Here is a 16,173-nt window from a genome sequence, read left to right on the forward strand (position 1 = left end):
CATAGCCACTTTTTTGTGCTCAGGGGTACGTCCCTATGTACTGAGCACAAAACAGAGGTGTGGAGTGGTTGTGCTTAAAATAATGACATGTTAGGGAAATCAATAAATTAGAGGTTAATTAAAAGCCTTGAAGGGGTTTGGCAATATAAATATAAATATTCTCCCAGCAGCAGTGACATTATTGCAATAAAACTGTGCATTAAACACCAGGAAGAGTGACATCATTGTTTAAGCCCTTACAGAGGACCCACACCAATGTAATTATGAACATGAGCCCAAAGTGACTGGCTGGACAAGGAGACTGCTACCAGAGAAGCAACCAATAGGACCATGGGAACTCCGGAAGGGTTCGAGAGAACCACAACTCGGGTGGAAGAACCCACCATGAAACATGGTGGTGGTGGAATCATGCTCTGGGAAAGAGGCATGGAGCTAAACACAAGGCAAAACCTGTTACCAAAGACCTCCAGGAAGACAACACCTCTAAACATGCAGCTACTGGCTTTTGCATTTCTACAGAATTCCGCTTGATTCTCATCCCCCTTCAGTCCTCCGACTGGAATTTCTCCCATTGTGTTGAATTTCTCCAGCAGAATTTCAGCCGGGCCAATCAGCAAACAGGAGGAGAAGTTGTGAATGATGACGTTGATTTTTCTGCACTGTTTTAGAATTGTAGTCCGCCTGTAGTTTTATCAATGGAGGAAGTGAACGAGGAGGTGAACAAGGAAGTGAACAAGGAGGTGAATGAGGAAGTGAACGAAGCCGTTCAGTCCCTGTTGGCCACACTTTCAAATATTGAATTCACATTAACCTCTTCTCTCTTCGCATTGGAGGATGTTTGTTTACAGCACAGGCAATTTCTGGTAAGCTTCATCGCGTCGAACTAGTGCGTTGCATACGTCACGGCCAAACATTAGCAGTTGAGTAAAATTTCAAACATCCACAGTCAGACTCTCTGCACTAAGCAAAGCGTAGAACAAAGGACAGTTTTTTTCCAGGCTAGATTGGGTCAGAGTTGAACTGACCCAGTCAAAGCCCAGGCCTAATTTAAGCAAAGTACCTGTGTTGGTTCTTGGTAATAACTGAATACAAATCACTTTTAAGTGTTTCGTTTGTGAAGAAAAAGAAAGGAAATCGAAAACTACGTATCCTTTTTCATCCTATTTGTCAATTATGTGCTACTTCATATTTACAGAGCCTGTTGTGTCCATAAAGCCCAACGCACTGACACAATCAACAAAAGTTCAAAAGACGTGCAGAGTACTTCTTGAGCCTAAAACAGACATTTCCATTAGTCGTAATCCCACCCGAGGTTTTCACTGCGGCACCATCCCAGACTGGCAGCCTGATTCCAACACTTTCACCCCTTCCCTTGAATCGTTGTGACGTTCCGCCACGCTCCGCGTCCTCGCGCTGCGAGCTTCTTACGGGTGAGAAGTAAAACGAGGGTAATTAAATGTTCATCCCTCCAACCCCTCCCCTCCCCGACCGCATCTGTTGAGCTGAAAAGCCACGCTGCGTAAAAAAATATCCGCTCGATCCTGCCGTAGCAGCCTGGGAAGCCGCTGTCGGCCTCTCTGCAAACAGCACAATGGCGTCTTGTTTTCATGTCACATGACCCTCTGCGGAATCATTAAATCAAGCGCTAATTACGACGCGTGGAAACTTCACATCTGATGTGTTTCACGCGCCTAACAGGCAGCTGAGTGAGTCTGTTGTCCGAGGTGGAACGCTTCAGCAAACCGTAAGCAGTTCGCTTGATTAAGGCATGCTGACATCTTGTGAACTCTGCACAACATAATGGATTCGCTGCCTAATTGGAAAGAATGGCGAACAGTCGGCACATTCTTTTTTTCCCCCCCTCACAACTGGGCAGCTGCTCAATAGTTCGAGGGGAAAAAATGCCAAACCACATGAGTATCTTTCAAGTAATTATTCCTCCTCGTAAACCCTAAAAACAGTCGGTAATAGCACCTACTGTGCGATGTACCGCAGTTAGAGCCATTGTCCGCAAATGGAGAGAACATTGAATGGCGGTAAACCTTATCAGAAGCAACCAGCAGTCAAACAAAATGAACCCAATGAGTAGAAGACTCCTGTAAGGGGTCACAAAAGAACGTAGAACAACTTCGACGCTGCAGACTTCGCCAGCCTCGGTTAACGTCTGTGATTCTGATATAAAAATAAACCTTTGGACAACTGCAAGTCCAAAACTACTGCTGACAAAGCAGAACACAAGTTTCACATTCACCAAAGAGATCCAAATGAGAGTTTTTGAAAGAAGATTTTAAAAAATCAAATGAAATCTGAAGATCGATAAGTCAAAAGAACAACTTTTTATATGACATTTGTAAAACCAACAGCATTTGAGAAGAGAGGACCTGATACCAAACAGTTGCCTTTTCACATAACACCAGATTGTTCGGTTGCTTCTTTTGCTTGATACGTTAAATCATGATGAGAAAACAATATTTTTTACTGTAAATATTGTGTGATACAAAAAAATGTAAATATGACAACAAAAAAAACTAAAGCAGAAGAAATTTGAACGCGAATAAATATGTTTTCACAGAACAGTACTTCTCCCGGTTGACTGTCATCGGAGCGTTTCTTACCTGCCCTGAACTTTGATGTCAGAAATGGCGTAGAAGTATCTTGACAGGCTGCTCTCGTCCACCATGGTGGCCCCAGTGGCAGGCCGAAGCAGCCGGATCCTCAGGTCTGTGATGGTGAAGAAATCCCGCAGGTTCTTGGTCGTGTCCAGCTGACCGTAAAGCGAGGCCATGTTGTGCAGTCTGGGCCCAGCAAACAGTGCAAACCGGTCCTTGATCTCGAAGCGTACGGTTTTGTCGTACTTCCACACGTACCCTCGGGAGTAATCCTCCGTGCAGATGATGTCCAGCAGGGTGTGCTGGGAGAGGTCCTGCACTGTTTTGGGCTCCATAGTGAAGGCGTCCAGGCAGTCGGTGGCGTAAAACTGGTAGGGTTGCCAGGTTCGGCCGTAGTCCAGAGATTTCTCCAGGACCATCTGCTCTGGCCGGCCCGACTCAAACGTGATGACGATGTCGTCGGTCAGCTCGATGGTTTTGTTCCAAGACAACGTGATGTTGACCAAAAGGGCTTTTGGGTACTTCTTCCAAGTCGTGGACTGCCAGAAGGTTGTGGGGTTGCGACCCTCGATGTCAAACATCAGCTGCGGAGGGTGCGCCAGCTCCTCGGTGCTGGCGTCGCATTCGTTGTTACACATGTAAGGATTCTCCTGCAAACGACAGGAAACAGAGAGGAGATGAGAAAGACCACAGCAAAGCCGAGAGGTGTGCTGAAAAGTGCCACGTTTACTTTCATTCTTGTAATTCTAGTGCAAATATCTTAGTACATGTGAAATAAGACAAAACCAACTTACCAGCAACTTTTCAGCAAGTTATAGGAGCTTGTTTTAAGTCAATAATATGTACCAGTTCCACTGTCAGATTATTTCAGTGATAAGAGGATTTCTATGTTATAAGTGAAAAAAAATCATCAATATTTAGGAATTGCTGACTAATTATTGACTCACATATTGCTGAAACTTAACTATTAAGATGATTTTTGACTTATTTCAAGTGTACCAAGATATTTGCACTAGACATTAGACCAAAAAATATTTGGTAAAATTTTGTATTTTTGCAGATCTGGAAGGTGTTTCACCTGATTTCACGCTTTTGCACATCCCAATAAAAATACCTTGGCGATAGTAATCTAAGGTGGTAAATTGACCCACGGACGATGTTTCTTAATCCTGAACTTCTTAGTTCTTTATAAAAAAAAAGAAAGAAAAAAAAAGAATCTCATCAACCTACTTGTGCAAAATACATCCTTGCGTTTTTTGCCACTCAAGCCCGAATTAGACTCGCGGATCGCAGAGTTTATCCCCGAGCTTTAATTCATCAAGCACTTTGCTAGAAAGAGGTCTTTCTGAAAACATTTGTCCAATTCACCACAAATCATTACAAGGCAATGTTCTCTCCTCTCGCTCCCTGGGGGCTTGAACTAGCTGTTAGGAGGAGACAGCACTCCTCCAAGAGGACCTTTCAAGTGCTACAAGCTCCAATTTATCAGGACAAGATAATCCACTACTTGATTAGGTGGGAGATGTCACCCTGTGCGTGTGAGGGGGTGTGTGTGTGTGTGTGTGTGTGTGCGTGTGGCTGCCTGTGTGGAAGTGAGTGCGGCGACATGGTGAGGAAACAGCGAGAGCAGCTAGACTCTGATGTAAGACGGTGTAATGAAGCAGCGAAGCAGAGATTGAGTAAGTTAGCGGGAGAAACGGCTCCATTCGGGCTAATAAGCTTCGCAAGTTTTTCCTCGTCCTCCAAGGCAAGGTGACAATGAAACGGGGTTCTGTCAGGCCCTCTGACTGTTGGAGGGGGCCCCCCATTAATATCCTGTCTGAAACGTCCCCTGCAGGTCTCCCTAAGCACCGGACAGCGGCGGCGCCCGGAGGAGACAATTGAAGGTGGGGGTAAGCGCTGAAAAATTCCAATCAGGGTTCCCAGTGTTACCGTCTCGTGGTGTGAGGTTAGGTGTGCCATTAACGGCGGCATCTGGCGCACCTTCAAATACACAGACAGATGCGTAATGACTCATAGGCGACAGTTATGTGTGCTTAGAGGCAGTAGGCAGTCCCTAAGAAATTCCACTTGTTATGCGTTGTGGATGTCTGCGAAGGAGGGAATATGGATTCATGGAGGCATACCTTGTCAGAGCTTTATGGATGTAGAAGGAGGGGATGAGAGCGTGTTGGTTAATTCATGTTGGTTACAAGCTCTGCAATGGTCTTCGTCTTAGCAAATGTTGCGTATCCACCTATTATATTCAAGTTATTCTTAGTATTACAAAGAAAACCAGATAAATGTGAATGTTACATTTGTTCTTACGCTACTTCTGTCTGTGTAAGCCTTAGTATCCCTAAGGATAACCTACAATTGAAAAAAATTGTTTCACTGTCTTTTAAGGCATGACTCAAACATTTTTTGGTAGGAAAACACCAATATGAACATAATCCTATATATATTGCTGTTATTTTCGATAACTGATATTAGGTATATTATAAATATTTCACCACCCTTTCCACACCTAGAATCAAATGACCACATCACCAACTTCACCACTGCTCCTCCGCTTCAGCTAAACTACCCAGAATGCTACATACACAATACGCTGCATCATTTTCACTGTCACATGACCAATCTCCTCCGTCCAGAAACAAACGGCAACAAGATGGAAATAAAAATCGGTTGTTAATATCGGGCCACTTTTAGTTATCAGATTGATACCGATATCGACGATATATTTTGCATCGTTCTGCAAACTTCTCACTATAGTTTGCCAGAATTTTGCTAATTCCTACTCACAGAACTGGAATAACTGTGTCATATTACTGTTTGGAGACAGAAGATTGGGTTTTTGATTGGTACTTTGTGAGTAATATCGGCTAAAATGGATCATTGTCCATTTAGAAGATTAATGTTATTCTTTAAATCCGCTGTTTAATATCCTTACACTTAGTTATTGGTCTATTAAAGGCACGTTTTGGATTAAAATCCTGACCCCGATGAATCAAAGCCATAACCTTGTTGTATTAAATGAACCCAGGCTTTAACAGGTCCATATTTAACTCTGGAACTGGATTAAAATATAACTCACAGTGGGTTGCTTATAAGAGATCTTGAAGAGGAACAACATCCTATGCGTTTCATATTCTGCATTGAAGTTCTACACATTCACAAAGACTACAGCAAATTTTTATAAATTCAGTATACCATAGATTTCATGACATATGAAATAAGATGTCTTTTGTGTTACTACCTTTATATTGTCATGCGTATTTGCTGCACTTCCTGCGCTACGTAATGAATATGAATGATGTTGATGCTTATGACTTTATGCGATAAAGAATAGGACAACTTGTGTCTGTGTGTGTGAGCAAGCGGGCGTGTGTGGACGTGTGTGTGCTTGTGTGTTTGTGGGAGAAATGTAGAACAGCTGAAGTAAGGAGAGTCCAGTGCATGCACCGAGTGGATTTGTAAATTATTCAGTCAAAACTCTGGCAAAGTCACTTCCTGACCTGATTTCTCTGAACCCACGTGTTTTGTTTAGCTGAGCTTATCAGAAGCTTAGCGTGACCCGCAGGTCGACCTCCAGAACCCTGGGGTCACAGGCTGACCTGCAGATCGCAGCAGGGTGGGCCGTTAAAAGGCAGCCGGCAGACTGAAGCTACGCGACTCACAACCGTTGTTTTGCATCAGAGCTTTGCAAAGTTGCAAATAAGACGAGCAAATATTTCCCAAGCTGCATTAAAGTGTCCAGGTTTTTGAGTTTTTTTCCACCAATGGCCTTGTATGGTGGCCGACAGGTGCAAATGCGCAGCAAAAAAGAAAACATGCAAACAAAAAAAGACACACGCACAAATTAAATGCGGCAAACAAAAAAGAAAACACCCGAATGAAATGCAGCAAACAAAAAGTGTTGAAAACGGAAGTGCTCCAGACCACTAGGGGGAGTCAAAGAAAATAGTATTCATTTCTATGGGACCAGATGCAAGATTCAGAGAAAGAAATTTGAAAGAAAGTAAAGGTATGTATTACTATATTTCTTTTCAGATACGCCGTCTTTTATAATATTTATAATATTATTATAAATATTATAATAATATAATATGTCTTCTTTTATAATATTTATAATATTATTATAATAATGTAATATGTCTTCTTTTATAATATTTATTTCTCTACGTTTTTAAAAAAGCACTCTACAAAAAAAAGAATGATTCAACATTTTGAATCCCAAAGAAATATGTTCATCAAAAGAAAAAAAACTGTTCCACATTAAACAAGGCAGAAATCTATTTTTATTTACTTTTTTTTTTTTTTTTTTGGTAAATGTGAGTCAACTCAAAATATATTTCCTCTGACGTGTTTGTTAACGCTAAAGGGCCAGTTCTGAAATGTAGACCTGGGATTGTGATGAGAGGAAAGGAGCTGTTTGGGAGTCCAGAGAACATGCAGAAGAAGATGGCATTCAAGAAAATGCTAAATGCTAAAACAAACATTGCACATACGCCAGAAAATGGCATTCGCATGCCACACTTTTCAGATTTTTATTAATTTTTTGCAAACTTCTTTAAAAGTATTCCCTTTTATCATTGAGTTTCTTTAAATCTAGACTAAAACACACCTGTTCAGAGTTGCTTTCGACCCATAATCACTGGAACATTGACACTGGTGACATACTGTATTTGATGGGTATTGATGATTTTGACAATGGCACTTGGTAAAATGTAATGATTGTTACTGGTTTCTGAAATCGGTGACTGTGCGATGTTTTTGTGACTTTTTATTTTTGTGTTTTTGTGATATGAATCATTTTGAACTGCCTTGTTCCTGAAATGTGCTACACAAATAAACTCGATCGTCTGAATTATTACTTTTGACATTTTGTTTGATTGCGCAATCCCAATGAAACAAATGAGACTTCTGGCTTTACTGTGGCAACATATGAAAAGATATGATTACTTTTGCTAAATAAATAGATACTGTGTAGTTTATTTTTGATATAAGAGATTACCACATTCAAAATGTAGGTCTTTAATTCTTAGAATGAGGAAGGCTGATGTTGTTGTTCTGACTACAAATAATTAGAGCTTAAAAAAAGGACATGTCGGGATCCCTATAGTATAAACTGATAACTGCAGTTAAGGTCCCAACAGAACACAATGTGGAAGCTCCCTCTACAATCTCAAAGGTCAGTTTACAATCCTATTATTTCACCATAAAAGTAAAAGGCAGAACACCTGAGGTTAAACTATTTGCACCTTTTTTTTCTTTTTAATAAGTCATATTTAGTGCTACCACTGTTAACACCCACGTACGACTTGAACACCCGCAGAACGACCCCCCACTCCCCCACCTCCACCCGCTGCTCCTGCCTTCGCCAGCACATCTCTGTAATCAGACAAAGATATATCCCCATCGATCCCTGCGGCTACGGAGCTGAAAATCTGCTGTGTGTAGCACCTGGCATCGCTGACCACTGGTCCCCCTCGCCCCCCCGCTACCCCTCCATCACCCCACATCCTCCTCCAACCCTGAACACACGCAGGTTAAAACCTTTCATTAGTGTCTCCTCCGCTTCTCCGCTTAACGACAAAAAATACTGCCTTTATGAAGATCGATAACCTCGCCGGGGCTGCTGGAGAGGAGGAGCGCGGAGATAAAAAATGCTGAGTGTACTGACCTCCTCCCCCCCTCCCCCCGAAAATCGATGGTAGATTTCTGTGTTTCGCCGTGGCACGCACCGCAAAATGAATTAACGGGCCGCCGGCCGCGCGCATTAAAACAATTGATGGCACGCGACAGCAGCATTTCTGTAATTACTAAAGATGTTTCTATTAATCCGAACGTGATGATAAGTGGGCAGGACGGACGGAGGTTGGAGGGAGAGCGGGAGGAGGGTGAAGCCTTTAGAGATTACACAGCCGGCGGCGGGGTTACTGTGGCGGATAGGTCACGCCAAATCAGTGCTAATAGAGATGCCTCCGACCCACCCAAAACGCGCCGGCCTAATCCGATTATTAGCACTGCAACACGCCGAGATGGAGGCCAGTTCTTCAGAGGGGTGAGGGTGGTGGTGGTGGGGGGTCCTGGTTGGTTGGTGTTTATTTACCAGCGAGGAAGATGCTCGTGGGTGGATTTCATCAGCTGTGAAGAAGCTGCAGTAAATTCCACCAGCGCGGTCAGCCTCCGCCTCCATTATTGTCAAGCTAATTTAGCCGACCAACCGGAGGAGTGAAAACAAGCAGTGCTGGAACGTGGCGGCTAACGATTGAAGCTAATCTTGCTCAGCCGCACTCTATAAGGGTGCTGAGGTCAGGGAGGGAAATGTGGGGTGGATGCTGCGTCTGATGCTTTGCCAGTCGAGGCTTTTAGGTACATATCGTCGTGGTAACAGTCTCTGCCGCTGCTCTGAAGTCGGTAAACTTTTCAACTTCTCCACAGTTTCCCCTTACAGTTCGCCCTGAATATATGAATAAATATTTTTGCACTTTAAAAAAAAAATGCAGCCCTTATTCTTATGCAGGTTCACAGTTTGCTAAGATGACAAGATTAGTTTTGTGTGTGTGTGTGTGCTTGGTGTTTTCTCAACAAGCCATGGTCTTTAACTTTTTCTGTGAAATAAAACAAAACACAACAAAGAGCGTTTTCCTTGTCGGTTTATCGACTTGCGCCAGCAGGAAAGGATGCGAGATGTAAGCATGCGAGGGTTACCGAGGTCCTATCTTTACCAATAAGCTATGGCCACTGCTGCTGACAGCCTTGGCCCAGCCACGCTGGAGCGACTGATGGAGGATGGGACTAGCGGGAATATAAATTTTCTACAAGCAGACAAGCCATCCAGATAGATGGGCTCGCACCAGTCAAATCCATCCATTTGTGAGACAGACACTTCAGAGGTGGGACAGCAAATTGAGTGCACGCTGTCGTTTCCACTGTCCGCCTTACACCCATACTATTAGATACGGAGAATCACCCTCGAGCAGGGCTGCAAGTCAAGTTCAAGATTATTTGAATGGCACATTTCAGCAACAAACTACTCAGTGCTTTACATCCTAAAAATATCCACTTTTTTAGGCAGGCTAATGTAGACAGTAATCGATGCGACTAAAGACAAACACATGGATGAGTTCATCCAGATCTTGCTGGAACATTAGTCCTTTGAGAAATGTTCTTCAGGTGACAGAAGTCTGATTTTGTAATTGTCTTTATGTGACTCTGAATGTTCAGATCAGAGTCCATCACTACACCCTGATTTCAGGCCCGATCACTCGATTCCAGCTGCAATAACTGAAGAAGTGCATTGACTCTAAATCGTTCCTCTTTAGGTCCAAAGACAATACCTTCAGTTTTGTTTCTGTTCAGCTTGAGAAAGTTACGGCGCATCGACGAATTGATTTGACACGGTAATGTAGAGCTGTGTATCATCTTTGTACAACCCTAAAACCCTTAAATGGACAATATGCTGAGGCCTGGAAGGTGTGCGATAACTTTGATGTTCTGTTGTTGTTTCTTAAACTTTTGTGTATGTAGTCTACCTTTTGTTGTAGTTGTTGTATGTGTATTTATTGCCAGCTTTGGCAGCTGCTATTCAATCAAACTTCAATCAAACTTTATTTGTATAGCACATTTCAGCAGCAAGGCATTTCAAAGTGCTTTACATCAAATCAAATCATATTATGCAACAGTTGAGTCCATGCAAAAATCTTCTAGAGATAATCTTTCTCTGCTTCCTCCTCCAGTTACTATTGCCCAAGCAGAGAAACATTATGAGAATCATTGTTTTTTTTTCCCACCAGGGGGTCTTTTTGTGGGCTCTAGTGTACCTTATTTGAAAGTAGGCTGACAGGAAAGGGGGATTAAGAAGGGGGAAGACATGCGGCAAATGTCGCCGGGCCCGGGAGTCGAACCTGCGCCGGCCAAATATGGGTCACGCTATCCCCTACGCCACCAAGGCACGCCCAGAGAAACATTGTTTAAGTTTGCAGATGAAATCAGAGCCCATTCCAATTATATGATGCTGAAAAATGCGAGTAATTCCCCCTTAGCACATTGGTCGCCTCCCTTGCATGACTGGTAAAAGCATGTGAGCATTTCATCCCTGATCTGAGACTAACCCGATCACTTCGGTGCCCCAAGGACACCTGATCGGTGGAACTCCTGTGTCGACTGTTAAACTTGTAACAACATGGGTGACTGTTTTATTGCATCAGCTGTGTAAAAGAAAACGTCTCCCCATCCTCTTCCTCAAAACAATTCTTTTCATTTATTTATTGTTTTTTGCTTTCTGTGTGTTTCTACCTCTTTTTATTTTTAGTTTTTCATTGGACAAGTGAGTGCACTGTGCAGGGGGCTAAAGGGTTAAAGTTATCCCTGTGCCAATAATGAGACCTTGTGTTCCACAATAAATTCCTTCAGCCCAATCCAGGGGCTTGACTGTGGCAGTGCTCTCTCAATTTCAAAACCTCCTCCTCTCTCTCCACAGTCATGCTAGAGCCATTACCAGACCCCCTCCACCTCCCTGCACTCCTGGCGGCGGGTGGTGCAGACAGAAAGAGGAGCTTAACCTGGACGTGGGATGAATACATCATGCCAGTGTGACAGATTACAGTGGTAATAGACACCCTGGCCAAATCCTGACAAGGATTACAATCATATTTTCAAATGGCTCAGGGTCGGTTGAAGGTTGCCCGGCCTGCACCGCGTCAACACAGCTGACAGGGGCCTGAAATCACTAACACAAACCCAACAGACTTTCCCTCATGCCGTCGTCAAAAAAACGGCCGAAAAGAAAGAATCCAGCAAATAAAATGGCGTTTGTGAGTTTTAATGCAGGTTTTCATAAGATTTAAAGCATTTTTAAAAATATGTTGCACTTTTGGTAACAATATCAGCTAATGTTTTGCTAATTGACCTAATTTAGGTCAATTAGGTCTAATTGACCTAAATATTGTCAGGTCAATTAGACCTGACAATATTTACAAATTTAAGGGGACAGAGCGATGGTGAGCAAGTGAAAAGTCACCAACTCGTGATTTTGAAAGACTCAATATGTTTCCTGTAGAACCAGTGGGAGACATAAGACAGCGATCCGGCATATAGACCCGCACCATTCGCCCACCTTATGCACCATCGTGTCCGGTCAACCGAGCGGAGGCCACGAGGCGAGACGACGCTGCAAACGTTGACTCGTGATTACTGGCATCGTCTTCGAGAGTTCATGAGCCTTAAAAGACAACGGCAGGGGAAAGTCTGCCGCCGATGGCCTCGGCACACGTTCACCGGATACGAAAACAATTTTATATTCCATTATCTCTTATATGGCAATGGAGGCACCATTGGGCGCTGATGCATTGTGCTTTGGAAGATGATGTCCCTTGCTTCGGTAATAGTGTATTTGTGACAATAAGTGCTGCCATCAAGGCGTTGTTTGATGGCTGAGAGGGAGCCTTTAGAATAGGCGCTTATCTTAGCAGATAAGTGCTTTGCTACTGTACGCTGGCACAGCTCTGCAACTCAATAAATCACTCAATAATATGCAACGTTATTGTACCTATAATATAATTAACTTTTCTCTGTATCTATGCCAGACGGCAATCCTATTTTAAAAGTTTATTCATTATAAGCCGACTCCTAAGGCTGAAGATAAAGTAAGATCAACAATGACCGCTTTGTAAATTTTCTGCTTTTACCTTATCTGAAATAGTTGCAGATTAATATTTGTTTTGTTTCTTTGCGTAATACCTACTATATATTATGGTATTCTAAATTTACCGCCCAAAATGCTTCAGACTGCTGCTCCAAACAGCTTAGAACTGGATGGGAGTGATTTTTTTCCCCCACTGTTTTTAACTGTCATCCATCTTTTATTAAGATGACATTTCAGCAGTGAGTTAATACACTGGGGCGCAATCGATCTCCTAGCCGCCGCAGAGCAACATCCCTCAGTCAAACTGTCTGGTCAGATAAACTGAAGACTTTGAACATCTTCACAGCGCATTACAACCATGCAGGCTTAGCTTGATGACATAACCACCATCCAGTCTTTAAGCTGAAATAACCCTCGAACAATAGAAAACATCAGACCACCACTTCATCTACCACTGGCACTCTTTTTCTTTCTCCATATCCTAATTTGCTGCTACTGTAAAGGTCTTACAAAGCCATACACTCTTCCCCGGAGAGAGACATAGATCACTATCACCTTGACTAAGCTAATAGCCTGACCTCACAATGGGATACGCTGCCATAGTTCCAACCCAGTGGGCACAGACACCAAACCGCTAACACTAGAGTCTGCCTGAACAGTAATGCCACATGCTTAGCTTTTCTATTCCTTCTCCAAGAGGGGTGGGGGGAGAAAAAAAGAAGTGCGAAGCACAGAGAAGCAATCGAACAGCAAAGAGCGATACGCAGATCACTCCTTCAGACTGACAGCCCTGTGGAATCAACAAAACGTCCGCCTTTTATGATCATCAATTTCAGTGTCTTTTCTGCCTCGGATTTGTTTTCAGAAAGGAGCTGAATGTTTGGGATACTGTTCGTCACGGTGGCCATATTTCGGCTTCCAAATAAGAAGACCGCCATGCACTTTGCCACTGCGCGCTCTAAACCAGCAGATCTACACTGACGTCAAATCAAAGGAAGTTTGTATTCCTTATGTTAGAACAGTCAATTCCTATTGATGCCCTGGAAACAATGAAAACCCAAACATTTCTATCAACCAATGAAATCCCCGCCTGGGTGCCCCGGACGGAACGTGAGAAGTGGACATGTCCAGGGAAGAGAGGACACTTGGTCACCATACTGCTGTGGGAAGGATTCATTTGTGTTGACTTTATATAGAGTGAAGAACCAATTTCTGCCAAACTACTTACTGTACGTGAGTTTTGAATCTCTTGTAGATAATAGTTTTCTCAACTAAAAGAGGATGTTTATAGAATTTTTTTTCTTCTTTTTTTTGCTATTCTATAACTACTTAGTTTTGTACATTTTTCTATTGGAGTAGGCATTTAACCTTAGCCTATGTCAGCTAACTATAGCAAGCACACATACAGTGTAAAAGCCCACATGTGCTGTGTTTTTGTTTTCGACTGTTTCTATAGCAACCTTTGTGAATCAATCCAGAGATGCTAGTTGTGCTAGTAGCTCACACTACTCTGTCCAGATAAAGCACTGGGCATGTTTCTAAGCCTATTTCCTGATAATGAGGGAAATAACTAATATAAGACTCAATGCAATGAAAGCAGGGAGGATTAGCACAGTCCATCGGCCAAAACAAGAGTGTGTTACCATGGGGACGGAAGATGGACAACCATGCTGACCAAGCAGCTACATTGATTTCTTGGTTTCTCTTGAGGTGTCAAGAAAGGTGACAGGTGAGCTCTGCTTCCAAATGCTGCTTCATCTCCCACATCTGAAGGAAGACGCCACTTCATTTGTATCCTCCAAACAACAAAAATGCTCTTATGTCTCATTAACTGACATGCAGAGTATGGCTTTGCTCTGCTTTTCACTTGTTTGATATTTCATTTAATTCCTCTTCGTCACATTACAAACGGGACTCGACATCATCTGCTTGATCAAAACAACCGAGTCCATCTGAAGTCTTTCAGTGCGTCTCTTCTTATACTTTTATTTGTACGCTTCAAGGTGTCTGCTGCAAAACCTCTCACACAGACTGCTAAAGGAGGCCTTAGTCATTGGGAAGCTGTAAAAGAAAAAAAAAACAAAAAAAACACAACTTTTCAACTAAACTTGCCTTTCTGTACAGTTAGAGAGACAGACGCTGTGAAAATAAGAATCAGAACAACTATCACTTGATTAGAGTAACTATCCAATGAGGTGCAAGCTTTTTCATTTAAGGTCACTTTAAGGGATTTTTTTTTATTGTTCATGGAATCTCACAATCTAATTTAACTGAGCTAGAGCCATTTAGCAAAGAAAAAGAATGATGGAGACATACCTGGAAAATTTTGCAGCTGTGTCTGCATCAAAAGGCAGTTCAAGTAAGTACTGATTGTAATTATAAATGAAAACGTAAAAAAAACCTAATGTAAATCCATGCTTCTTTCAATTTGTAGTTATGCGCTACTTTGTGTTGGTCTATCACATAAAATCCAAGTGAACCACATCAACACTTCTGGTTGTAACTTGTAAAATCGTAAAGAAAATTGATTTGAATATTTTATATTGAACCTTTGGGCTGCCTCCTATAAGTAACTGTTGTGCTGAAGCTCTGAGGATCAGGAAACATCAGTATTCTGGACACACCGCACTTTGAAGTCCAGCACAAATAACCTTCGCCGACCTTGAGGCCAATGGCGAGAAATATTGACTTTTGTTTTGGACAGGTGCCACAACTTCCCCGTTGTGATTTAGAACCACAGAGAGTATGATCTTTCTCCAAACTATGGAAAGTTGATGTGATAAAAAAACAACAACAACAAAAATACATAAAAACCCATCAGGGGCAAAAGGCTTTTTTACCAAACCAGCTGCTACTGGACGATAAAGAGAGCAGCATGCTGTCCGACGCGATCATTGCCCAGGAACGTCTCACTGTCACATGAGCAGACCAAAATCTCTCTCTCCCGCAGTGAAGTCCCTGCAATCGAGCGCCTGTCATCGAGCTTCGGCCCTCATTAGTTTCTCTGGAGACTGCCATGAGAACATCAGGATCCCGCTCCTGCTAATGAGTGCTCCTGTGTCTTGGTCAGCAGCAGTCGGAAGTGGGGTTTAAATTTAGAAGCTAATTATTATCTCAGAGAGGGAATTGGTTGAGGGGAAAAAAAAAAAAATCTATTTTGTCATACGTAGTGTCTTTAAAATTTATTTGCCCCAAAAGCTCAGGATTCTCCCAGGCGGGGATATTTATCGCGCGGTTGGGATGCGGCACCAGGATTCTCTGTTAGACCGCTAAAGATCTATTTAGTCATTCTACGTGGAGGCTTTCTTCTTCTTCTTCTCTTCCCCCCTCCCCCTATATATCTTTGTCTCCAACGCTCCTTGCTTTTTTTTTTTTCTTCCTTTTTCCTTTTTCCTTCCTCAGCCCTGAATCTGTGAAAATGATTGGCAGATGACTCCTGGGACAAAAAAAATAAATAAAAAATAGCTTGGGCCTTTTCCACCCTCGCAGCTCGCAGGATCACGACAGTCAAACACACTGACAAGCAAAGCGTCTGCACACACACACACACACACACACACACACCCACACGCACACACACGCACGCACACATTGAAGTTCTTTATAGAGGCGAGTCACACAGAATACTGAGGGAGAAAGGAGCACACGGAGGGATCCACACGGACACCTTCCTTTCTTTGACAGACCCGTATATCTACAAAAAAAAAAAAAAAAGCCCTAAAAAACTGAAGAAGCTCTTGAACTTGTTTCAAAACTTGACTTTTTGGGGCGTGTTGAAGCTCGTTTGTTGTAGCTCGTCATTCAATATGCTACACATTTCTGTCTCTGAGTCAAGTCTTAAGGCTGCTGTGGCATACGATGCGCTGTGAACATTTGAGATTTTAGAGTCAAACGTACCGATTGTCTATATTTCTCGTGACAAACTCCATTCTC

The 16,173-nt window shown here is 42.7% G+C and overlaps 2 protein-coding genes across 5 annotated transcripts in view; one reads left to right on the forward strand and one right to left on the reverse strand.

Moving 5' to 3' along the window:
• ntng1a (netrin g1a) overlaps positions 1-16,173 on the reverse strand; it is a 321,235-nt gene that overhangs the window by 69,190 nt on the left and 235,872 nt on the right. For all 4 annotated transcript variants that reach the window (XM_044104584.1, XM_044104587.1, XM_044104583.1 and 1 more), the window contains one exon: positions 2,616-3,259. In XM_044104584.1, the coding sequence (XP_043960519.1) occupies positions 2,616-3,259 (644 nt within the window). The remainder of the gene's footprint in view (positions 1-2,615; positions 3,260-16,173) is intronic.
• The window catches only part of LOC122824231 (kallikrein 1-related peptidase b11-like), a 67,091-nt gene that overhangs the window by 9,125 nt on the left and 41,793 nt on the right, over positions 1-16,173 (forward strand). The gene's annotated exons all lie outside the window — the stretch shown is intronic.

This window comes from Gambusia affinis, linkage group LG21, assembly GCF_019740435.1.
Source record: "Gambusia affinis linkage group LG21, SWU_Gaff_1.0, whole genome shotgun sequence".
Lineage (NCBI taxonomy): Eukaryota > Metazoa > Chordata > Actinopteri > Cyprinodontiformes > Poeciliidae > Gambusia > Gambusia affinis.